Here is a 26988-nt window from a genome sequence, read left to right as displayed (position 1 = left end):
ACCTGACTTTCTGACTTGTTTTGTCGACAACTAAGCGATGAACTGTTGAGCTATCTTTTTCCTCTAACTAGTTTCTGTACATCTGTCGGAATGAATGTGGAAGTACTCATGTTAACATAATTACGTATTTACTGACCAGCAAAAGAAACGCAAGCCTGGCCTTTCTCAATTTTGTAAATAGAAGACAAAAGGAATTGTATCTAATCGTTTATATTATAGACAACACAACACCGTCAACTTGACAGCTGAAAATTGATGCTGACATTTAATTGCAATAAGTTCAAACTGATCACAGTCCATCAATTCGACATATTCCTGAACTCGAAAAGTTCACAAGAGTTCACAAGAGTCTCAAAAAGTGCCTGGGGCACGTGGTTCCACCCAAACACCAATTTCTGTTCCAACTGTGAAAGTGTGAGTGTCTGTCCACCTGCAGTAATCTTAGGTCAAATTTCGTCCCAGAATGTTGAATGAGATCCATATCCGGGCAGAAGGACGGCCATGGAAGAACGCTTATGTTGTTCTGAGCCAGAACATCCATCTAACTTTGTCCCATGGGCTAAGGTTGCTGTTCCTGCTGCTGCATGGGTTAGATGAGTAAACCGGATGAGCCGACCTTGCGCACGAGTTGTCACTCGTGGCCGTCCAGTACCGGGACGAGCAGCAATAAGCCCAGTTTGCCGATGACTTTCAGCAAGCCATGTAATGGTGGTACGAAGACGGCCCGATTGACTAGGTACAGTGGTTGCAGAGCCAACTCCATGCAACATTTCAACAACTAAAGTCGTGTTCTTCGTTCTCCGGTGCCGACAGAGTGTGATTGTCAACCGAACTACCGCTCTGCAGATTGAAGCAGGGTTAGCTCACAGATGCAGTCATAGTTTCCTTGGAAACAATGTTTGAGAAGGTATAGCTGGACCAGAGGGAGACCAGAGATTAAGAACCTCTGAAAATTCTAGACTTGCCTCTTTTAGGGCTTTAGTATTGCAGGGTGAGCTAGGCATTAGCGTAATGCGGTTCAGAGACTGTGAGGCAGATCAACATGCAGGAAGTGAGCGGAGATCCAGTACTTCCTCCGGCAGTTTCCTCCCGACCGCCGCAAAACAAATGTATTACCGCTGGAAGCGCCTTAGAACCAAATTCTCTCACTTGTCTGTTTTCTGTACCTTATGGTCAAGCATTGTCCAGATAACTGAGATGGTACTTCAATAACCGTATCAGGCTCCGTCTCGGGAGCCTGATACATGGGTATATTTAAAGGAATCGGTTTGGGAAGACATTCGGTAATGACATCTGAGGTACAACACAACGTGGAGGTCCCTGTAGAGGGAAGTTGTGATAGTTGTGACAGCTTATGCTCATGGACGACTCCACGTAAAGATGACTAGAATCTATCTGAGTACTATTAACTGAAGCAGGAGAACACCTCAAGGAAAGAGTGAGAAACACTGTTATATAACTCCATATTGATGATGATACGTACAGATCTCCATGAAGTTATATATTTCGAACAGATGTCTTTGTCAAGCATGGAGGTACTTAGCAAAACTGTTCCCACTTTCGTAAAGGATGGGAGTTATAGGTAGGTAGGTAGGTAGACAGATTGACTGAAGAAAGCGTAATAATACGGCAACATGGGAATAATTTTAGACACCCATCGATTGTGTTGGTGGCCTATATCTGACATGTTTGAAAATCAATGCAAAGTGATATGGCAATCGATCACTTTCATGCCAGGTGTGTATTGAAATACACACAGTACGTCATGATGAAGTATGAACGAAATGGTGAAATAACTTCACGCAAGTAAAGATCCAAGGGCAGTTTGTACATGACAAAATGCAGAAAACAAGATTGCAACAGAACCTTTGCCGATGACTTTCAAAAAGGTTACAATGTCGGTCATGAAAGTGCCTGGGGAAGACGGACATCAGACTTCTTGACTTCTAGAATTCCAGGTGAATTAGTGCATTAAAGTGCGACACCATTCCATACAATTAGGCCCAAGAACATATGCACGCTCATAAGTGTATATACATAACAATGATTGCACGTCTAGTTCAAACTGGATAGTACTTAAAACTGATGTGACAAGATGTCACCACACTGTCAAATGTGTCCAAACATTGCCTGCCATAACGAACGATTGAATAGACCGCGTTCATAGTAAGACCATCTGTATTAGGTTTGCGAACGTTGCACAGGCATTGAGAGCGACGAAGCGGTACAGGTCCGCCGCACTAAGACGGTTCTCCCGCTATGCAATTTGCCATTCACGATTCACTCATCTTAAAACCACACTGCGCGGGAGCCCTGGGGCGGACAGATTGTTACACTGGGGCAGTGGATGGAGGGAGGGGAGACGACTGAAATCTACAGGGATGAGGAAACAGGGACGGGAGGGCGATCGGACAGACCCCATGGCATCCACCATCACCAGGACAAGACGCGGAGATGCCATGTATGTATGAGTCGTAGAGCTGTGTGATGGTAGATTCTGTAGTCAGCCCGCGTCCACTGTAAATACACCAGTGCTGGGTAATAGTGATCAATACTTGCATTTCACAGTGTGTATCTGACCGTGATGGGTGGAGAAAGCTATTACCTCGCCACGTCGTCTGTGTTCAGTTATACGTACTGAATATAGAGACTTGTGTGAATGAACTGGTTAATCAAATAATATAAGTGTTATTATGCAGCATAAACATAAGTCTCCTTCTCAGGCCACAAGACACGGGTTGTACGACTAGTATCATTAGCAGGCAACTCAGGCCGTCCGGTTGGCCTTTGTGGGTGATGTCATAACCTCACCCCATACAATGGAAACCCTCCCCAAAATGCGGAGCGGTTGGAAATACAAAATGAATTTACCATTTCCTACCGGTATATCGGGGAAATAGGTCACGCGTGTTATTAAAAATGCCTTATATAGTCAGTGGCAAAACGTGACGGTACTATAATTAACCAGCTTATATCCCACCTGTTAACAGAATAAAGTATTAGGTATGACTCTCAACGTTGTCAACAGCTCGGAATGTACTGTACGGTAGATATCTCGCCCTGCGTGTTTTATCATTCAACATGAATGTATTTCAGTTTTTACTACTTAGTGTGACGTCAGCTTACTGACATCGGGCGATTGAACACACAGACGGATATAGGCCGATTGATCTCGCCATGTATGTGTTAAATCAACATATATAAGGCATATATTCAAGTCAATAACAAACGAGAAACAACACCTTACGGTACTGGACGATTAAACAGACCTTTTTGATGACATACCAACCTATCCCTGCTGCTTAGATTATTTTTCATGAAGTAAACCACTGGAATCTGATCTATATACGATTATTTACAAACCGCATATATAGTGTCTATGAAAGTTCATGTGGCCTGAATTCTGCTAAACATATTTTACATTCAGATGTATAGTGTCTATGAAAGTTCATGTGGTCTGAATTCTGCTAGACATATCTTTTACATTCAGATGTATAGTGTCTGTGAAAGTTCATATGGCTCTTACCCGAGACAAGTTTACAGTTGTTTTATGAGAGACCTGGTATATTGTAGAGTGGGCACCGGCTGATGAGCACCATGGTCTCCGTCATAGAGGACATGCATCAAACGGGAGCATTGTTTGTAACCAGCATTTACTTTCTGTATTATATCAGTATCGGTACATGATCCCTGTCAAATTCCGAGCAGTCAGTATTTGGGGTGGCAATTGTTAGAACACTGAGCAAGATCCTGCATACAATTGTACCATGTTTACGCAGTGTTCTAAGGTACACTGGGTAAGGCAATAATTTCCATTATGTATCACCCCATGTTATCATAAAACTTCCTCGTTTACTCATGTAAGACGCATATCACTCAGACCACTGCCATGTTGTGTAGAGCAAACAAGATGTAAATATAATGTGAAATGAGAGTGTTGTTATGTCTCAGTGATGTCTCCACATGTCTCGCAGCAGGTGTTGTCTATTGTGTAACTTGAGTTACGTTTCTTTATGCGGACATCACGGAAGTTTAAACACATCCCAGCGTGTGGTGGCTGTCGCGATATGTCATGCTGACATTGTGTCATTTGGCATTGTTACTTATTTTAATAATCGTCAGACTTGTGTAAGTGTACGTGGAAATCTGAAGTTGAGGGGTAGTATAAAATCACTTAAAGCACTCCCTATATGTTGTGTGTGTCTATCTATCTATCTATCTATCTATCTATCTATCTATCGTTCTATCTATCGTTCTATCTATCGTTCTATCTATCGTTCTATCGTTCTATCTATCGTTCTATCGTTCTATCTATCGTTCTATCTATCGTTCTATCTATCGTTCTATCGGAGATGTATTACTCCAGTGACTTGGGGGAACCAACTGCAAACCCTACGAAGATGAGTTGCATGAGAATCATGCTTCACATTGGGGAAAGTCATGTGCAGATATCGTGCATGTGAACAGATGCGTTTTGATGTAAAGTGTTGTTAAGAATTCGGTAATTTTCGCTGAGTTTCATCATTTATTGAACTGGTGACACTAATCTTTTCAACGTTACGAATTTGTTTTACAATGCATCAGTCCATGTGCAAGAAGTGTTTGTAAACAGTACGGGATATTTGGTAAAATCTAGAACAGTTGACTGAAGTATTCGTAAGTAGCTACATTTACACTCGTGAGTCTACACATGTGACGGGTCATGTATACTGAAACTATGGCATATCTGTACGCCCCTGATATGGACACCACAGTGTCCCCGGTTCATATACCAAACAATAACACCAGTTATGATAAGATGACTGCGCGTGCACATCACCTCAACGATCAATATGCAGGCTTCCATGACAAGCTGTGGACATGGTACATGGACGACCTGTCCATTTGTTCAGCACAACAGAAAGTACCTGGCGGTGTTGAGTACATGAGCATGTCCTAAGATATTGGTGATAAGAGCAGACTTTTGTCTGCATTTAGAAGACATTTATTACATATTTATTTCTAAAGATGGTATCACAGTTTAGAGTCGTCTTCCTTTTTAGTGGCTTATGTTAATATAAAATTTATTTTCCAACCTGACTTAAATCATAGTGATAGAATAATATTCGAAAACATATTTAACTCCTGTGATATTAATGTACCATGCACAATGGCTTTATATATTTATGGAGGTTAATCAAAATGAGATCGACAGCAATTTAACACTGTCAATATGTCACCAAAAAATATTATACACTTTTATTTCAAAGTAAAAACAGGTATCAATCACACAATGCAATTACATGAACAGAGAATGACAGGAAGACCGGAGTATGTAATTATAAAGCAACACTGACTCTATTTGTCATTTCAAATGCTCATTTAGTAATATGATGAGAATCACGGACTTGGCGAGTTAACATTTGGAAGGTTGGCAGTCTTTTTTCTGTTTATGGACAGAGGAAATCTTTTTTGAAACTCTGGATGATTATATTTAGTGGGTCTTCGTTTCTCTCACTGGAACACGAATGAGTAATCCTTACTTTATTCAAATGGATTTCTATTTGAGCCCGACTGGCTAGCAAAATTTGGAGACAATTTCGCACAGTGCAACTTAATCAAACCGAGTCGTGTGAATCATGAATCAGCGTAGTACTGCCCAGGGGCTTCCTTTCACAAAGCACTAAGGTGATCGTAAGTCACTAAGGTAACCATAGAGCGATGCTAAAGAATGGGAGATAAGGTTAAAATTAGTTAAGGTTGCTTCGTGAACGGAGCCCCTGACCTCTAGGTATTGTTCTACAACTGAGACAACGAGATGTATCTTTAGTGACTGCTTTTGCTAGCTTTAAGCAGGGATTCGAGGACGACACGTCAAGCCATACAACCAATGTAGGTCCGAAATATAAATATTTTTAATTAAATCAGAATAGGTTTTCTGTTACACTTACCCATTCTACAACATATGTGTAATAGATGTGTAAACACATAAAGAAGAAACATTTAGAAAGAAAATCATACACAATTTATTGAAAAGACTCTGTAAGTTGTGATGAAATGTCTCCGGCTCTGGAATCATTGGTGACCGCATGGCACTCAGATTATGTGTCACATGTGTTTGTCTTCTACCATCTGTTCGTTCACCACATGGGTATTGTAATATGAACATACTGGTGCAGATGGAGATAGAACTAGGATGTACATACACATTTGTGTGTGGCATCTGACAAAACTGCGACATCTGCTTTATTGTCCATTCTACGTTCAACAAGGTCGTTATTAATGGCAATAGGTCGTGCAAAGCAAGTACATGTACGCGTGTATGTATATACACACTGTTACGAGGATAACGTCTGTATGATGTCTGCCACGGACGACACATGTATCAATCTGAATGCTAAACGCGATGGTGTAAGTTACCAAAGTACCACCATGGTACCAGTATGAGTGTGCATCGTGTAGAATAGTGTCTGTTGCCGCAGCAGTCGAAGTCAGTTTTGATGACAGAATTGTGTCTGTTACCGCAATAATCGAGGTGAGTGTTGATAACAGGATAGTGTCTGTTGCCGCAGTAATCGAGGTAATTGTTGATAACAGAATTGTGTCTGTTATTCCAGTATTGGGACCCGTGAGGTAAGTGTTGATAACAGAATTGTATCTGTTATCCCAGTATTGGGACCCGTGAAGATCTGGATTAGAATTGGTCCTCACTATTCAGCAAGCCAGACTTGTCGTGAGGGGCGACGAACGAGATCGGATGGTCAGACATGGTGATTTGGTATCCCACTTGCGTAGGTCGATGCTCATGATGTTGATCACTGGAATGTCACAGTAGTGCGTTTAATCAAAGGCTAACTGTAACGCAAATTGCTTGCGCAGCATAGAGAAAATGACAAGTCTTCTTACATGCGAGCGAAGCCAGCAATGGTTGGCAACGTACTTTCCTCGCTTCGGTTCGAAAAATGTTTTTCATGTCAAAATAAAATATTGCTACCATCAAAAGTATACACCCATTTCTTCGCCGGGTTGTGCTCTCACATTTCCAACCCCATGTTGAACAATGACTCACGTGAAATATTTTTATTCAACATTTTAAGAGCAACTCGTGGTGTACCAGACCGTTCTTCGCCTCCACTCCCCCTTCCAGCCTCCGGGTCAATGGAGTGAAGGAACAGGAGGGTATTATTATATATGGAATACGTAGAGTTACCTCCCCTGCTTCATTCACCCAATACGCCAGAAATGATTTTACCAGAGACCATATAATAGATTATATGGTCTCTGATTTTACGTAGAATAAATGTTACAAAAGTTCTAACAATAGCGACGACAGATTAGACACATAACTTCCAACGTGTTCATGATAAAAGTAGGCAATGTGGTATTTCTTTTTGATTTCTGCTTATTTCTTGTTCCATCACTCTTTTCAACCGGTAGCTGTCGGGGATAATGGTGGCGAAGAACGATCTGAATACCACGAGTGGCGCTTAAAATTTGAATAAAACATACTTCAAGTGAGTAATTACTAAATATGGGGTAAGAAATGTGACAGCACAGCCAAGTGGGAAATGGGAGTGTACCTTGATGGTGGCGATATTTCATTTTCACATGAAAAACATTTTTCGATCCGAAGCGAGGAAAGTACGTTGCCAACCTTTGCTCGCATATAAGAAGACTTGTCATATTATCTGTGCTGCGCAACCCCATTTGCGATACAGTTTGCCCGTGGTTTGATATACACAAATATTCACATGACATCGTTGCATTGAGTACAAGGGCAGCATACGTCCAAAGTTTAAGTCCTTTCAGGAGATGCGCAATTCTTTTTACATTGTGGTTCACCATGAGCACTGGTAATGGTTTATTAATATGAATTCAAGGAAATGGGTATTATGAAAATGGTAATAACTGCACAGACGTTATTGCAAATAACCATCTCTGTAACCAATGACACACTGAACGTAACACCGCTGAAAGTGTCTACAGATATGCAAAGAGTAATAGGTCATGCCCGAATAATTCGCCCTACCAGCGCAGTTCAGATCCAAGGGTTGATAGTTCTGCCACTTAAGAGGTGAGAAGGTTCCCCAATTTTCGTTTGTTACCTGTTAGAATCAGTTTTTCTTCTCATTGTATAACAAAACATAATCAAAGGACTAACTATTAGTTGTCATTATGAGGAAACATTATCTTGAAAATATATCTCTGATTAAAGCTACACAAGATAGCAATCTGTTGTTGCCTATCTTCTCCGCTTTTTTGCTGAATATGAATCCTTTCTAATGAAAGTGAACGCTGGATTTATTTTGCACTGACGTTTGTGACCAGGGTAGGTCGTGGTGGTGGTGATTGAGAATAAAATACTGCCTAACAGTCTAAAACTTCAAATGCTGCAACGTGTCGGTACACAGGTGACAGAGAAGCCGTACGTTGTTTGTCCCAGACTCCTTATATGAAAACGCCTGATCGTGGGCAAACCCTGCATCAGTTCGACCCGAGCTGACACCTGTGGACTGTTCACTGTATTTAACTAACGTGGGATTAAACTGAAGTCGGTTCTGTAATTCCTCTGGAAAGGAGGGAAGTATGTCGTAGTGTTAACGTCATACAGAACGTCTTCACCTTAATTGCATCACTCTGGAGTTCTCTAGGGTGCGGTTGCCCCAGCATTTAACGCCCCTCCAATCTCGCCAGAAACTATAGTAATATATCTACAAAGGCTTCTACTAACTTTTCTTTTCTGAACTGAATGATCACGTAGTGCCCGTAAGATGGTTATACGGAACAGAGAAGAACATTTTCATCAGTTAATCTAGCCCTATAGAACAGTCGGTTGTGTTATTTTGAGGACGTGTTCCCGAAAATACAGGAATAGTAATGACGTAGATAATTTCAAGACCAAGCTTACCCAAGCTACTCGCCGGATGTTTTTTTAAAAGCGCGTGTGAAATATTGTTCCTCCCCTGCTGGGGGAAACTTAAATGATTTGAAGCAGTAGCCAGAACTGGTCTGTTTCACAGATCCCCCTTCCTTTCTTCAAAGTTTTGTATCAACAAACTTCTTCCCTATCTTGCAACAGATTACCGTAAAGCGCCCACATCCCCATACCCACCATTCATTTCATCTGATCACTGGAACACAAAAATCCCTACCTGCCACCTGTTTACTGGAACTTTCCAACCATTTAGGTACATAATTTCTCTCCACGTGTTGCAAGATGGCAAGATTGTCTGTCTCCTGTTCATCTGTGTTGTAACAGTAACCAGCATCACGAGAGGCAAAAGGGTTTGCGCTCCATAACGAATTGAACAGCTTCAGTTCAATGACAAAATGTCAAGATTCTTTTATGATTATATAGTAGGAATGGGATTTCGTCTCACGATCGATACCTGCTACTACATCCTCGTTTATTGTGTTGCAGACTTGGTTGAGATACCCGAACAGATGTACGTTGGCATATGATGACCCAGCAGAAGACCGATGGTGAGATCCAGGTGTGTCTGCCAGACCTTCCGAAGACCGAAGGTGAAACAACGGGCGGTGACTCTTCCACTCACACATCACATGACGAACCTATCCTTGATGGAGGATGGGGATGGGTGGTTCTTGTTGGGTGCTTTACCATCAACTTCATCTCAGACGGATGTGCCTACTCTTTCGGCGTGCTATACACGGAACTGCTGGACAGTTTCAATGAAAGCAAGAGCAAGACGTCATGGGTGGGATCTCTGTTTTTCTCAGTTCCCCTACTGTGTGGTCCAGTGTCCAGTGTCATCACGGAAAGGGTGGGTTGCAGGACAGCCACCATTATGGGTGGACTCATCGCTGCCGCGGGCTTCCTGTCAAGCAGTTTCGTCCAGTCAGTAGAGGCCATGTATTTCACCTATGGCATTGTAGCTGGATTCGGGATGTCCTTACCCTATCTCACATCCATCCTCGTCATTAGTCAGTACTTTAAGAAGCGGTTGGCGTTCGCGACCGGCGTGGCAGAATGTGGAGCAGGGGTGGGGACCATTGCATTTGCCCCTGTCACAGCGGCGTTGTTCTCCACCTACAGCTGGCGGGGCACCATGTACATCCTGTCTGGCATTGCTGCCAATATCGTGGTGTGCGGAGCCCTATTCAGACCGATAAAAGGTAAAAATCTCTGTACAAATATGAAAAAGGATTGCCAAAAAAAGGAACCACAGGATGATGAGACAGAGAGCGCACTTTTGGGACATGCGAGAGAAGCTCATGGAGACGATTCGTTGTGTTGTGAAACAGATACTTGTCCTAATGGCGACATCACTTGCGCCAAACCAGCAGCACAAGATACCACAACTGAAGGCGAGACGCCTTCTTACGCACATATGCTTCCAAAGACTGAAAAGTCGCCCAAAGATAACAGGAAACAAAGCAATGATCCTCATCCTGAATGTGTGTCTACCTGCCACCCACACCTCCGTCGACTCAGCAGGTCGCTCCACCTTACCCTATTTACCCACCCCATCTTCCTTCTGTTCATCACCTCCAACTTCATCCTTTACTTCTGGTTCGACGTGCCCTTCGTCTTCCTGGCCAACAGGGCGGTGTTGTCGGGGATGACAGAGGCCCGGGCAGCATTGCTGGTGTCTGTCATTGGAATCCTCCACACCGTGGGCAACCTTGTGTATGGTGTAGCCGGGGACATGCGAAGACTCAGTCTACCTTTGTTGTATGGCGTATCAATATCTTTATGTGGGGTGACTTTGTTAGCGGTTCCGTCTTCGTCAGCGTTCCTGCCCTTGGCGTGTATGGCTGGTGTGTTCGGACTTCTGTCTGCTTCCAGCGAGGCGCTCAGCTCCATACTTCTGATCGACATCGTTGGCGAGGCAAGTCTCAGTCAGAGTTATGGCTTCACAATGCTGCTCAAAGGGATTGCAAATCTGGTTGGACCACCAGTTGCAGGTACTGTATCATTAATGGGGTTGTTTTTAGCTTGATCTGTTGAACGTGAAGGGACTGTACTGGAATTATCTTCTGGAAAGTGTATTGGGTATTCCCAGTTCGCATGTCTGTTGCCTTTGGTTTGGAAAAAACTAATGTGTAGTTTATATACATTAAGACTAATAATATTTTACAGCATGCGTTTGGTTTAGTTGATGTGTATTTTCTCTCCATATTAATCTCTAATTATGTAGCTGCTACGGAAGCATGCAATGTCGTCAAGATTTCTAAAAAATGACAGCATTTCAGAGTTACACCTTGCGTATGTCACAATTTCGTGTTGTCGAAGATGTTTTTTGTTTGTTGTTCCGCGTTATCCATTGTACACCACGACGGTTTGTAAATAAATCGGGATTGGGACAGACCATCAATAATTACTTGACACAATGAGCATCGTTGTAAGCAACAAGGGTACGATGTCATCTGTCAAAACGTGCTTCATCAAGTTATGTTTCATTTTCCGTCGTTCCATCGTCAGTTCACAAAAACGTGTGAGGACAAAAACTGCACGATGACAAATTTGTTTTTCGAAACACTTGCTGTTCATCCCAAAATTAGCAGAGAGCGTCGGAGATGAAGGTCGTCAAAAGGTGTTTAAAGATGTTGTTACCTTACCTGACACTCACTTAAAAGGGAGACAACTACTGGATGGGTTCAAAGGCAGTACGTGTTTAAGTCACATTAGCTAGAAAATCGCCGTAAATCCTGCTTGTTACCTGTGCAAGCTACGCTGTTTTCCTATCTGTTCCAGGGTGGCTGTATGATGTCTCAGGTAGCTATAACAACACTTTCTACGCAGCCGGAACCTGCCTGGTGATAGCTGGGTTGATGTACACCCCGACACCCCTGTTGAGACGATGTAGCAGGTGTCATCACGCCGATGAAAACACACTGAAGTAAAATACACCAGCAGCCATGTATAGCATCTTGCTGCTAAGCACACCGTCACTCTGGCTGCTTAGACGTCGGTATACTTCGTGTAGGAGATATCAGGGAGGAGGATACTCCGGTCGGGTACCTATGCATTAGAAAAGAAGGGAAAGGGATGGGTGGGTCGAGGTCCAGGGGGGAAGAGGTCTAGGGGTCCTTTGTACTGTCTCGTCAGGGCAGTAGACCAAGTGGATATCAACCGCTCAGTCAAACAACCAGGATTCACAAAGTAAATTTGATTCCACCCATCTGATTACTGTACACGTTTTCTTTTTCAGTGTTTATGTCAATCTTGCTATGAACTGTTACGATACTTACACTATTTCACTGTCCCACAAGACGGTAAAAACGATATCAGAGTACTGCGATAATGTTAGAAACAACTAAGTCAGTGAGCACGATGTCAGTGATCATGGTGTAGATGACCCCGGTCAAGGCAGCTATGTTGATGGTTCAAGCGGTTAATGACAGAAGAGGAACTGAAGCCTCTAATATCACAAATGACACAAATGACACAAACGACAAAACGACAGATGAGGAGAAATCTTATGGATGAACGACTTCTTTATTCAGGTGACACGATGTTTACTTGTTTACTCAGGTCACACGATGTTTACTTCTTTATTCAGGTGACACGATGTTTACTTCTTTATTCAGGTGACGCGATGTTTCGATGCAGATTACTTGCTTGACAACGATGAAATAATCTGTATTGAAATGTCACATCACCTGAATAAAGAAAGTGATCCTCCATAAAGTTTCGCCTTATCTGATTCCCCAAATATGCCACTCAAAGAAGACCAAACGGCAGCTCTAAGCTTCGATGAAGGAGCACAGACACTTATCCGGTTTATCTCTTCACAATGACTTTACTTGTTGTCTGAGGACATGCACAGGTAATACACTACCTCATGATACAAGACTGGATGCAATATACATGTATACAGTGCGACGTATCATTACACGAGGTTTTAGACACAATAACGTTTGACACGAAGAGTATTTTTGTAATAAAGTTTATAAATAACTCTAATCTGAGGTGTTTTTGTCAATTTGCAAGGATTCCAACGAAATGTACAATCATCCGTATTACATACTTGTAGCTTTTAGTTTTATATTTTTGTGCGAAAGTTAAGAGTCGTGTCACTACCGATAATGAGGCACCCGTGATGGATGCCCTCCTTACATATAAACTGCAAAAGAGACGCAAGTTTCGAAAAAGTGAAATCTCATAAAAGTAAGCGTTCGTGCTTGTGTCTTGTTTAGAAACTCGACAAAAACAGAGTTGCGTTTCTTTTGCTGTCAGTATATGTACACTTATTTATAACAGCTGTCCAGTGGGTTAGTGAAAGCTACTATTGCTGGTCTATTGCGGATTTCATGGTCGGTGATTTTGTGGATGTCTACACCCGTCATCGTTACACACAATACATGTATTAGTGTCTGGTGTGTCTAGTACAGATGTCATTATGTCCCTGTCGCTGGTATGTTGTAAAATTGATAACCACACTCGCGTTAGCCATGACTACCCCCCACTGTATGCCCTGATTAGACATGCACCCATTAGCCTGCCAAAAGCCCTTAGGAAAAGCCCGTAGCCTAATGGCTAAAGCGTTCACTCGTCAGGCCGGCGAAAGGCGGTTCGATTCCCAACATTGCTACAATGCGTGAAGCACATTTTTGGTGTCCCCCGTAGTGATATTGCTAGACCTTTAGCGGCGTGAAACCACGCGCTATGCTTATTGTTTTACAAAAGTGGTTAACGATATGATCGTACGGCTGATCAAAGTACGGTAGACCCATCACCTACTAATCTGGCACCTTCTGCACTCTTCAGCCTACAGTTGACGGTGCATGTGCCTACATGAACTATCTGCTATCACAACGCTCTGACACATAATATTATGGTCTACCTGCGGCGCTGCCATGGCATCTATACTTTGATCATCTGGCCATCCAATTGTAAGAAGAGTGGGGTATCATTCCGTATGGAAGTCTTCGTGTGTTGCCAATGGTGGCCATGCCAAGTCCGGACTTTGACGCCATGTTGTGGACTCGCGTAAACAGAAACACAACAATAAAGGCTGCTGTTGTGCTTGCGAACTCCTTGTATATACACACGTGAATCTTCACATTTTTTAATTGAAATTACACTGTGACAACAACCAGTGTCCAATGTCTATACTCTGCATCGGAAGTCCCCCTTCCACATTCCTCAAATATGGTGCTGGTGTGTTTCAACACCTGTTTTGACAATCTTTTCAAACTCAACGAATATTACATCAGTTGCTTCACTGCATATTCTAACAAGTCGTTTAAAGTGCCCGCTAAGCACTTGCATTTACCTTAGAGTATTCTTCACCTCACCAAGATTAAGTCTACACTTGACTATCAAATTCTAGGGTGTTCCCCAAATCTTTGTTTATAGTACACATCAATAAATTCATTAGGATTAAGAATGAAGATTTTTATGGATTTCAACTTCTTTATTATGAGAACACAACGATACGGAGTTACTGCTTACTCCTTCATCAGGTGGAGTGTCACCTGATGAAGGAGTAAGCATTAACCCCGAAACGTTGTGTTTTCATAATGAAGAAGTTGATATCCATAAAATCTTCATTCATATGTATTTCACTTCTAAATGCCCTTCAAAGACTTCCTTAGGATGATATGACAAACATAAAGACGTACACTGACTTTGACGAGTTTCAGTCCTTACAACTGCCACTGCAGTTATTGCAGCAGAGAGGTACACCCAGTCAATGAATATTCTGGGATACCATCTGGGTACTCGCAGGGTAAAAACAACAACTAGCTGCAGTTTCTGGTAATTGCTCGTGATCAGTGTCCCTTTAAGACAACACAGAAAATCGTTCAAGTTGAGCAAAACTGACAAAAGAGACACCCCAAAATACACCTCTACTGGATTAGGGTAATGAAACAATTCACTCAAGCAGAAACACAGCCGCTATACATAAAATGAGTCATGAAACACACAAATCGGCAACAATGAAGTCACTTACAGTTAACTGTCTAGGTAATTAGAGCCTACGTGCAATTCAATCTCAGGACGTTACGAAGTCCGATTAATTATCACCACATGGGTGAGTGCAAATTCACTTGTACACCCGTGCTGCAAACAGAATTAGGGACTCTAAATATCACTGAGTGAGTATATGATACCACGGCAGCCTATTGTACAAAAGTACAGAAGTTACATGAAACAACGATCAACAGACACTGCTGCGACAGCTACACACCCAAGACTGCTGATTCAGGTACGTGTTTCGTGGAGTATGAACGTCAGGTAACAAATGTCAGTTTCCACTGTTGACGTATTGCATACAGTGCTTCATGCAAGTCACGTCCGTCAGTCGAACGTGGTGCTTGATGCGTATATTGACATAGACGACCGCGAGGCCATTGTCCGACTGTCGTCGTGCACCACGTCCAGCTTTCGACCTTCATGGAACCGACACAGACAGAGGATGACAGTAGTCAGCCTCGTGTGGAAAAGAAAAACGAGATACCCGATGAAGCACTGATTCTGTCTCCACTGAACAAGGCAGGAAAGGATATGGAAAACGCGCCTGTTTTCTGTACGGGAAATTCGTTTTTAGCAGATGAAAAGCAAGATGGAAGCAGCTTCATTTTCCCCACAACCCCACCTGCGTCCGTGACATTGCTTCACGGAAACAGAACTGAACCATCTGTATCAGGAAGAACAAACACCACAAATGTGGAATCACCTTCAGATATCCCTAGTGGACATGGTCGCTCTTCCCCAGCTATACTTCCAGTAGAGGGCCAATCAGCTACCGGGGACTGTGATGGCAGTGACTCGACCCCTAAACTCCGTGGGTCATGCGGATCATACAGGAAGTATCTGGTTGTAGTTGGATCTTTCTTCTCCAATGCCATCCTCGAGGGGTCTTTCAATGCCTTCGGTGTACTCTACACCGATATTTGGAAATATTTCGACGGGTCAAAAAGCAGGATAGCATTAGTCGGTTCACTGTTCATCTCTCTTCCTCTCATTGGCGGGGCTATGGCCAGTGTTGTCACTGTCAAACTGGGATGTCGGACCACGGCCATGGTAGGTGGGGTCGTCACAGCAATTGGAATATTGGCTAGCGTGTTTGTACAGTCTTTAGGTCTGATGTACTTGACGTTTGGTTGTATTGCCGGGATAGCAGCTTCTTTGCCCTACCTGTCCTCATCCGTTATACTTGGTCAAACGTTTAGAAGTAAACTAGGTTTAGCGACTGGGATCTCGGAGTGCGGTGGTGGGATGGGGACGGTGTTCCTGCCCATGGTGTTCGAGACCTTGTTAGTGACTTATGGATGGAGAGGAACCCTCATGGTTCTGTCTGCAATCATGCTGAATGTGTGTGTGTGTGGTGCCCTCTTTCAGTCACCATCGCCTCAGAAAGCCGATAAAACCCGAATGAGGAATGAAAAGTTTGAACGATTTGTTGGCGAAAGTATATATCCAACGGAAAATATTTCAACGTACATTCTTCAGAATTACAATAATGACAATGTTGTCATTACCGACAAAGACAAAAACTTTGATTTATCTCGAGGAGATTGTTTGAAGGAAATCACAAAAGCCTGTTCATCGAAATTCAGCCTACATATTTTCACCAATCCCAAGTATATACTATACACTTGTGCTGTGTTTTTCTTCAACCTGTGGGTGGGTATCCCCTATGTATACCTTTCTGACAAAGCCATAGAACATGGTGTGAATAAAGAGAAGGCGTCCTTGCTGCTATCTATCACAGGCGCATCACAGCTAGTTGGCTGCCTCACAGTCGGGTGTGTAGTGGACAACAGAAAAGTTGATAAGAAGACCATGTTTGGTGTCACCGCAGTTCTGTCTGGCACTGCTCTGGCACTTATGCCTCTGTTCTCTACGTTCACGCCACTTGCAGTATTGGCAGCAGTGTTTGGCTTCTTCTCGGCGCCTGTAGACTCCATGAACCTGGTGATGCTCACTGATATCCTTGACTCGAATCAGCTCAGCTCCGGGTTTGGCTACATTATGACTCTAAAGGGCTTCGGGGAACTGCTAGGCCCGCCTATTGCAGGTAGGTGGCTCGTGATCAGGGGTACCCTGATGGTACAGGGTTGAACCTGATACGTATATCTGAAAACAGTTTTCTTGGTTGCAAGAGTAGGAGTAGTAACTAAGAAAAAGAGGTTTACTTGTCACTTGGCAGCCTGTATTGGGTTTAGTACTTAGGATTGCACTATATAGTACTGAACATAGTTTTGTCCCTTTTCAAGTTCACTTGTATCGGGATTCGAAACCCCAGTGAGGCACCACATCGCCGGGTATATAGTTCTAGAATTTGTACTGTACCTAGAATGGATAATCCCAAATATTTTGTTTGCTGCATGTAACCGCCATCTGAAAAACATAAAAAAACATCTGCGTATTCATAGTTTTCGGGAGCTGCGCACATTTACATTGTCAACAGGGGCTATGTGGTTTACACTATATCTTGTGGGGTTTTTACCTTTGGATTAGATCGCTAACATATTGTGTTTGCGACTTAATGGAACTTATCAGCAAATGACGTATTCACCAGAACAACTCTCCATTTTAGTCACGTACTGTCGAAACGAGACAGATGATGAAAACGTGACATGTTTTGTCAGATAACAACTTTCTGCAGAATCTTCGTCCCTTCATTTGTGACCTGTATCGAGAATTATAGAAATATACACAACAAAGTACATTCACTGAGTGAAAACGACAAAAGATTAACTGTGCCCTTAACCATTTGCCTTTTCATAAGCTGCATTCTGTATAATGTTCTTTATCATAAACAAATACAAACATAATAATGTGGTTACCCACATAGGCACAGGGTCTTAGATTGTCATCACATAAAGTGGGCTTGTTTCTTTTGGCAAATAATGGAAGGAATGGGGTATCGTTTTACCAGGAAATACTTTTCCCGTACTTTCTTTGCACCGCAAAAGTGGGATGCCGTCGATACTGCATTTTGGTTTTCTTCCTACACAATGTCTGGTTTGTTTTCATTCATTATTGAACCATGGTTTACGAATATGTAGTTTCAGAGGACTGTAGTATTGTTTTGTCAGCAATGTTAAGTATATTCGAAAATGGCTGTGTAGGATCCTCATTGTTGGTGGAAAGGTCATGTTTCAAATGTTCAAAGCATAAAGTATTTTATAGTGACCAGTCAGCCTTGGTGATGTTGGTCTGAGAGTTGTAAAACGAATGGGAAGTGATAACTCCCGCATAGGTCATCCTGGTCCAGTCAACCATATACATTGTACAAGACTGAGTCGATGAGTATCAGATCGATGGCAGAGTATGTTCCAGTAGCTGGGTGTAGACTAGTGTTTGATTCATAGTTAAATTTACAAGGGTTGTCTGAAATAGATTCCCCAAGGACATTATTGTTAGTATGGACACTTCCCCAAAGCGGACTGTGTCCGTTCAAATCGCCCATGATGATACATGGTTTTGGAGTGTAATCACACAATTCCAAACCAATTATTTACCGCAATTGAGTCCAGTTCTGTGGATATTGTCCTATTTCTGGGGCGGTATTTCAGCTGAAAATTGAGTACGGGGAAAAAAGGAACTTGTTTTCATTTTATTTTACTGTTTGAATAACAAAATATATGAACACATTCTAATGAGTTTACACTTCGAGGAATTGATCGGGGAGCCTCTGGAGGTCACCACGCTTAAAGTAACGTGAATCATCAGAATGGTTCAAACACTAAACACTTTATTCAGCTTCATTTACTTCTATACTGCGAATCTTTATATTGGAGCTTTTAGAGAAATGCTGTTTCTAAATGCCCATGCCAGAACAAGGACAATATGCATAAATACATTAAATTTACATGATATTCGATACACGGCCTGTCAGTTGATGGGAAGGCGGCGACAGAGTAACATGGGACATGTAAATGAGATTTGAATTCGTCGTTGAGCATCGTTGACGTTTTAACTGACTGACAAAAACGCGCTACTGTCCAGCACGTCATATATCATGTCACGTGAATCTGCCTGAATTCTCAGGACAATGCCGGATTCCATGATGTTTACTCCAGACTTCCCAAACCCAGTCTCATAAACAAGTTCAGACAATGGCCTACCTTCAGCCGATCCGATTTTTCTCGTCTGAAAGTGAAAAGGGACTCCACAAATAACCATGCTTACATTAAGTTCCAATTTATTTCTTTCATAAGAAAAGTGTATTTACTGATTAATTTCAGTTTTAAACATGAAAAAGTCGTAATTCTATATTTCAATTTACTTTTAGGTCGCATGTCGTTAACTAAGACGTCACTCACTGGCCCCGTTTGAAGAGGTCGCTCAACGATTCACAAATCAACGGGCTCACTTGTTGCACCTGTTACGTGTTCTTTGTGCACTTTTGTAACGTACAGTGTGATTGATAAAGCGCCAAGTCCGTACCAGACCGCAAAACTGTTCTAGCGGCCGGGCCTCGTTTTGAGATTTCCACGATTTCCAGATTTCCGTTTGTCAGAGCACATTTGTACGTGCACGATACGCTTCACGATATGTTTGCAAGGATTAGAAGGAGTGTAGTGCTGCAATATACAAGTTAAATATACTGATTAACATTTATATATCCAGCTGTATGCGTCGGTCTCAAAAGTCTGTTGATTGTACTAAGTTGCTTAACAGGGCGGAACCCAGGGCACAAACGAGTCTGTCGTGTAATCAATGTTTCAACTTGAAGTCAGTTTGGTTTATTTCATCGTATTCTTCATGCAGGGCATATTCAAGTTCCTAAAGAGTGGGCGGTGGTTGTAGACGGCGACCACTGTCCGAGGATATCCCTTACATGTTTGATGAGTGACAAGTCTGAGTCCTGACCATGGCAAGGTAGTCGTGTTTTCCTGTTGGAGGTACACGGGAACAATCCGAGTCCTCACACTTCTTGCCTTGTCATCCTGAAATCCAAAATACAATGTTCACGAGGGCACCACGTTTGGCTAAAAGGATGTTGCCTCGGTAGTACTGCCCAGGGACGCGTCCGTGAATTACAAGCAAAGGTCTTCTGTTAGTCGCTGTGATCCCACCCCAAACCATTATAGAACCATCCCCTATGTGACTATTCGGTTCAATATTAACGGCACCGATAACGCTCACTCCGTAGACGCCACACTCTGTTGCTTCTGTCAGAGTAAGCTTTGATCCATCCGAAACACAATGTCAGCCCTCCGACGATTGGCCCAGCATTGCCGCTCTTGACATCAATTATTGACGGCTTGAAATAATAGTCAGTCAATCGTAGGATAACCCGTGGACCTCGTTCATGCAGGTTGCATCTGTGACCTCCAGTTCTGTGAAGTTCATTTCCATTTTCTGAGCCACTTTGAACTAGGTGATGAAACGGTTGTGAACGCCAGTTCTCTCCCTTTGGTCGACCAGGTAGACGTCTGGCAGCTGTCACCTATATCATATATCATAATAATAATCTGATGAAACCTTGAGACGTTAAGAGCTCGTGCCACAACGCCAACACCCAAACTGCACGTTCGGGTTCCATCTGTGAGATATGGTGTACATCAAATACGTTTACACTTAAAACAATATCAAAATACTTTCGATCACTAAACTGCACAGCAACACGCTGACACTTTTCAATGTAAAGTGAATTTTACCCCCACCATGTTCAGGTACATATCATGAAAATGACTGCATGAAATTCACAACACGTAGTCAATGAAATTCAGAGAAAGCTAAACTGCGTATTTACATAAAATCATGGAAATATAACACATATTACGTTTATTGCGTACACGTTTGCTTAAAAGTTTATAAATACTCAGTAAATTTGATCTTACAAACGAAAATAGATGAAATAACTCAGATATATATTGAGATTTCTATTTCGGCACATGAACTTGGCAACTTACTGTTGGAATATCAACTTTCCTGCAGCATTTGAAAGAGCGTCATACCATTCTTGCTCGAAGTCGTTCAAAGTTTCAATACTCAATGCCTCAAAGCTTGCAAAAGGTCTTATGGTAGACATGTCGAGCAAACTTCCAACATTGACGAATCGGTGACTTTACTGAATGTTTCATGATTGCGATAACTGACTAGCCTTTGCCTTTGTTAATGACGGGTGCCAGAAGGTGGGTATGCCATCTTCTCATCTTATCATGAACATTTGATAGTGATTTATAAACCCACGATCGCACCTGCTCTTGGCAGGGGTGTCTTATTGGTGAGGAAAAGGGTCACAATTATTTATGTACGTATTTATGACAGGTGCTAGCGGTGGGGCACTTACGTTCACCTGTTCCAAACACCTGGTATATCATTGTTATGAGGCGATTCATTAACGCGTGCTCATGATTTTTTCAATACCGTTGGATTGGATGTTGATAGTGTAGTGGAATTCTTGAGGGTGTGGGTAGAGTTACGTTCCTTTTCGAGACAAACATAAACAGCATGAAACATTTTACTCACCATAATTCTACCGGTACAGACCATCAAGCGCCACCTACACTGGCGGACAGTCGTCAATTCAACTTGAGACCAGGGAAGAAAATTGAAAATGTGATCGAATTGAGCCTCGAAAATCCAAAGCGACAAACATGAGAACATGTGTGTGTGCCGTGGTCTAATATGCCGACAACTGCAAGTTGCACTCATTGTCTGTGTTCTAATGGTAGTGTGCGGAGCGGCCTGAGCCTAACTCGGGACCAGGTAGCACAGGACCTGGATTACGGGGGTCGCCCTCGTCAGGCCCGACTCTCTGCTATAGAAACCGTACTGGACTAGGGCAGGTGGATACACTGCTATAGAAACCGTACTGGACTAGGGCACGTGGATAACACATGATGAATCTGTAGAACACTTTGACTTAAAACAATCAGAGATATCCATCGCAAAGTGACAACCAACCAAGATGTCATTGAGGGAATGAGAGAGGATATGAAAACATCGACAGTGAACGAACTGAGTCATGACAAAGACGCCCTATAATGGCCTATGGGAAGACAATGAAAAGCTACGAAAAGAGGTCGAATACCCACACAAACAGGCAGACAGAAATGAGGAGCAGGTGAGAAGAAATAACCTTATCTTATTTGGCATCGACGAAGACAGTGCCGAGATATGGGATCAGGCCGAACGGAAGGAGAGGCATTTTCTGAAAAAGGATCTAAGCATGGAAAATTCGGATGTGATTGGTTTTCAGCATGTTCAAAGACTTAACACGAACTCATCGCCTCGGCAAGTCATCATGCGATTCTCACCCTCTAATGATAAAATGTCAGTAAAATCAAAAGCAAGAGACAAACTGAAAACAAACAAAACATTGAGAATACCAGATGATCACGCCAAAGTAGTTTGTGAGAAAAGGGCCAAACAGAATTTCAAGCAGAGCTTAAACAAAAGAGAGAAAACTGTTCGATCTCTTTTGATAAAATGATTGTTGCAGACAAGATACACAAGTTGGTGGAGATTGGAACTCCCAGCACCCTAATTGCAGGATCAACACCATCCATATACGAAGAAGACACCAAACAGCCTAGCAGCCAACACACTGATGCCAACAACGAGAACATTCACAGCAATGCCTAGCACCCTGGCCGAGACCTCGACAAAGCAAGATTGGAACAACAAGAAGAGCAACAGACCATCACCACAGGTTTCATCATCTCATGCCGGAACATAAACGAAATATCGTCCATTGTTGCAAAACACAAACACACACGTAAGGACATTTATTGAAACATGCGCAAAAAGGGAAAAAAACGAAACAGACTTTGAGAATATACCGAATGAAAGGGTGAGGGGAGGGGGGCAGTTGGGTCCTTATAGGAAACTGATTTCCCATGTGTAGGTACTAAGACTATACTAGGTTTTGTGTACACACAACCTGACAAACATAATGTTACCCCTAATCTAGAAGATCTTTCATATTTATTGTCATTTTCCACAATGTAAGTTTATATTGCAAGGCGATTTTAACGTATATCTTTTCACGAGAACAAGTGCCAAATACCATCATAACAACTATGTCAAAGAGAAGGATTGTTTCATGAAACTTTGTGACAAAAAGAAGGCGGCCTACGAACGCGGATAACCGACATAACTATGGCAGCTCGTGATAAAGATTGTAGATCTCTCTGGAAATTAGTTTTAAAAATTGGCAATGGTGGACTACATAGGGTAAATAGTACCTCGCCTAACACGTGGTTTGGATCTTCTCAGTCGTGTTTTATCCAATAATTCCGAGTTTGACCATGGGGTTGAATCGTTTTTAGCTAACCACAACATACATACATACCTGTGGAACTTGTGGTGATTGTGATGACACTCCAGGAAGTGTGATCACGTCGGATGAAATTGCAAGTGCACTAAATAACCAGTTTTGTTTTTTGGGTGTTTTTTTTTTGTTTGTTTTTGTTTTGTTTTGTTTGTTTTTTTAAAATGGTTTTGCGTTTATGACTGAGCAGAAGTGTTTCATATGCAGTGGTAAAAAGGGTACCAAAAATTGAGTTTATTCGTTCTTTAAAACAAATAAATGTGCAGGGACAGATGGGATGCTGTCAGATGTTACTGAAGCCGTATCGGATGCCTTGTATTATTTGACATTATTGTTTAAAAACATTTTACACACGGGTAAATTCCAGGACGAAAGGAAAACAAGTTTAATTTTCCCAGTATACAAGAGAAGGAAGCCAAGTTGACCCAGTTATCTTGGTATTAGTCTATTGAACAACAAGGGAAAATTATTCACCACTATCGACTTGCGTCTCAAATTATGGCTCGAGTTGTTTGTTATCACGTACGCACGCACGCACGCACGCACGCACATGAAAACGTGAAAGCGTGCGTAAGAACTGGTAACTGTACTGATGTCTCTATGTCGTCAGCTGGTGTCCGTCAGGAGAGAATTTTGTCCCAAATATTGTTTCGCTCTCACTCACTCACTCACTCACACACGCACGCGCGCACGCACGCACGCACGCACGCACGAACACACATACATAGCGACAGGCTAGTCAAGTCAAAGTCACAAAGGTTTGGTGTACAAAAGGCCTCCGGCCCATATACAAGAGAGTATGTATATACCATAAAGGTACAAGTCATTCCTTTTGACTAAAGCATGTGTAATATATAGGGAAAGGTTTAATATTTGAGATTCGTTCTTAGCAGTTAAAACATATACGAAAGCTTGCGATGGCCGCATCTTTATCAAATGATCTTGAATATACTTCTTTCGAAGGTCACTATTAAATGGACAGACGAACACAAAGTGAATTTCATTCTCTATTTCTATATTGCATAACTGACAAATTCGTTTCGATTTTGCAATGGACACATTTCTTCCCTTATTTTTGACAAAGTCTAATAAATCTAATCGATATTTAATAAAATGGTTCTTTAACAGTTCCGTCGTGAGAATTGATAAATAAATTTCTGGTTGGGGTAAAGTCTTGAAAGTTCTGTAAAAAGCATAACGTGAGCAATCTTCTAAAGTTGAATGCCATTCCTGGTAAAACATATTTGCAGACCGGGTTCTCTAGTCCACGCTATTATTTTTTTATTATAAGACACACATGCGATGTTTCGTTGTAGTGATATAGAAGAGATTTTTCTGCTACTGTTTGCCGACGATGTTGCAATGTTTGCGGACTCCGTTATTTATCAACAGCGTAAAATTGATATCTCAGCAAGTTACTGTGTGAAATGGGGATTTACAGTTCATTCTGATAAAAAGAATAAGTAGTGAAATCACGGTGTTTACAAAGGGTTGTTGTGTTTACAAAGGGTTGTTGTGTTTACAAAGGGTTGTTGCGTTTACAAAGGGTTGTTGTGTATACAAAGGGTTGTTGCTATGTTGAAAAAAATTATGCTCAAGGCTATTCAAATTGAGTGTCTAGTGTTCGCCACATCCTATTTTCACACGACTTTGCTTTCCTTTGGCAAGCTCATGTGCTGGTTATATTGAAAACTTTATTATTGTATTTAAGCAGCGACTGAAAGATGTATGTATGCAGGGATGTTATCTTCGTATTGTACATTCAAAACCATACTTCAACCAGAGCTTGATTTACATCTCGTTACGTCTGCTAAACCGCGCCGTGCTTTAACTACATTTCATCATCCGATTTTAAGCGTTTCTGCTGGTTCCGCGATTACGTTAACGGATGTAATCTGTCCCAGTATCAGTACACCTATGCACAGTACTTTTCGTTACACTCCACCAACACTCCACCACTGAGACTCAGTGGTGCAGTGTAACGAAAAGTACTGAGGATAAGTTTACTTAGACTGTAACCTGTCCCTTCCGTAATGATTTTGAAGACGAATATCACATCCTGTTAGTTTGTCCTCTGTAACAAAACATCACAGAGAAGTATATACCACGTTATTACTTTACACGCCACACAAGGTTTAATTTTACACAACTGATATCCTGTCAACATGAATCTGTATTGTTTAATACTGCTATCTATCTGACCAAAATGTTTACACTTCGAAACTGTGAACAGGTGCTCATGTCATTATGATTTTCCCATACTAATTTCGTCCTTGTACTACTAAAGGTCTCAACGGCCATCATCTACAAAAATATAAAGTCTGAGAGTCTGAAATAACACCTTTCACTACGTTACAATGAAGAAGTATGTTCAAAATATGGTATAAAATCACCAAATCTATGGCACAAGACGTTCATGTACTATGGTAAGACAGCCTTGGACAAGGTGTTTGGGCAAAACAGACTTAATTTGACATTAGAAAGTCGTAAAATTGGAGAACAGTACCAATGACTGAATGAGCATATACTCGCTTTAAAGGCGTACAGAGAAGTCCCAGTATAGCCCATAAGTGGGCACACCCAGACTTGCTCACTGGAATTTAAAACATTGGAAGCGCACTATCTAGTAATGTATTGCCAAGTGTTAATATTTATTTGTATACGTATTCTACAGGATTGCTGTATGATGGATCGGGAAATTATGACAACACCTTCTATGCCGCTGGAGGAAGTATGATTGCGTGTGGTGTGCTCTACCTACTACTCTCCAAGGTGACGTTGGGACATTGCACACATAACTCACCACGAGTTGCTGCTGACGCTCCTGAAGTAATCTTGAAATGATGTTGGACAGTTAACACCGAAGTACACGTACTTACATCACGATTCAGGCGTCGCCCGATACCTGTCATCACATGCACCCTTCCTCCACCAAGGATTTCAGCACATTACACATTGAATATTTCATACATGCCATTAAGGGTTATGGTCTCCTAAATAAAACAGGTGAAGCACTGTTGATGTTGTATACATTTAGTCAGCAGATGATGTGATTATCACGTTTGTGGGATGTTAAAACAAGACTGACATACTGTGTAGCCATTCTGTACAAACCGAACAGTATTCACTTATTACATTCAGTTAATCAATGACAACTTTCGGTGAGCAAATAAATAACTTCACCTTCCTTGGAAATAATCTCAGGAGACGATTTCGGTAAGGCGGCTTCAAGCAGATACTTTCAAACGTGTTCACGATATTTTGATGAAAGATCAGTGGTAGATTAAATACAAGACCAAGCGGTATTTTCAGAGAGTTTGGGAAGTCATCCATTTCTGAAAGAGATCGACAGGCATGGCCTATGATCAACAAAGTGTGACTGCATGAAGCAGTGGTACAATATGTCAGAGTCTGACAGCTTGAAGAACTGATGAGCTGATGTAGCTAAAGCTTTGCACGGAGAAGTGAGGGGTTGCAACGAGACTAGATCGTAACGCTACATGCCTGAAAAAGGCCGATACATAGACAACATCGTCTCATTAACTGCTCACTAAGTACTGTTAGAGCAATGTCCTAAGCAGCCCGCTTCAAAGCTTGGAAGCTCGCTGCTTCCTCCCCTGACCATGATCAGTATGGTGTCGGTAGTGTTAGCATTGTTATGAAAGGTGAAGTCCTGTTGTTGTTTCATTTTCTAGAAGTATCAGAAAGTTCGCAATCTAAGATGACAATGCCATATCATACTGTGTCAAGGTCGTCAACGATTATGTCCGACGAGAAGGCATGTTGTCACTAGACAGTT

The 26988-nt window shown here is 42.0% G+C and overlaps 3 protein-coding genes across 3 annotated transcripts in view; all 3 read left to right on the top strand.

Annotated features, from left to right (window-relative positions):
- The window catches only part of LOC137283526 (adenosine receptor A3-like), a 147450-nt gene that overhangs the window by 105670 nt on the left and 14792 nt on the right, over positions 1–26988 (top strand). The gene's annotated exons all lie outside the window — the stretch shown is intronic.
- Positions 2298–12910, top strand: LOC137284600 (monocarboxylate transporter 12-like). Its single transcript, XM_067816482.1, has 3 exons — positions 2298–2461; positions 9401–10908; positions 11699–12910. Exons 2-3 carry the CDS (start codon positions 9438–9440, stop codon positions 11845–11847), a joined length of 1620 nt encoding a protein of 539 aa, XP_067672583.1. The 5' UTR covers positions 2298–2461; positions 9401–9437; the 3' UTR covers positions 11848–12910.
- On the top strand, positions 15347–26033 carry LOC137283202 (monocarboxylate transporter 13-like). The gene is made up of 2 exons (XM_067814644.1): positions 15347–16973; positions 25864–26033. The coding sequence occupies exons 1-2, from the start codon at positions 15347–15349 to the stop codon at positions 26031–26033; spliced, it is 1797 nt and encodes a 598-aa protein (XP_067670745.1).

This window comes from Haliotis asinina, chromosome 5, assembly GCF_037392515.1.
Source record: "Haliotis asinina isolate JCU_RB_2024 chromosome 5, JCU_Hal_asi_v2, whole genome shotgun sequence".
Classification (NCBI taxonomy): domain Eukaryota; kingdom Metazoa; phylum Mollusca; class Gastropoda; order Lepetellida; family Haliotidae; genus Haliotis; species Haliotis asinina.
Note: the sequence above shows the minus strand (reverse complement) of the source record. Positions and strands in the feature narration are given on the sequence as shown.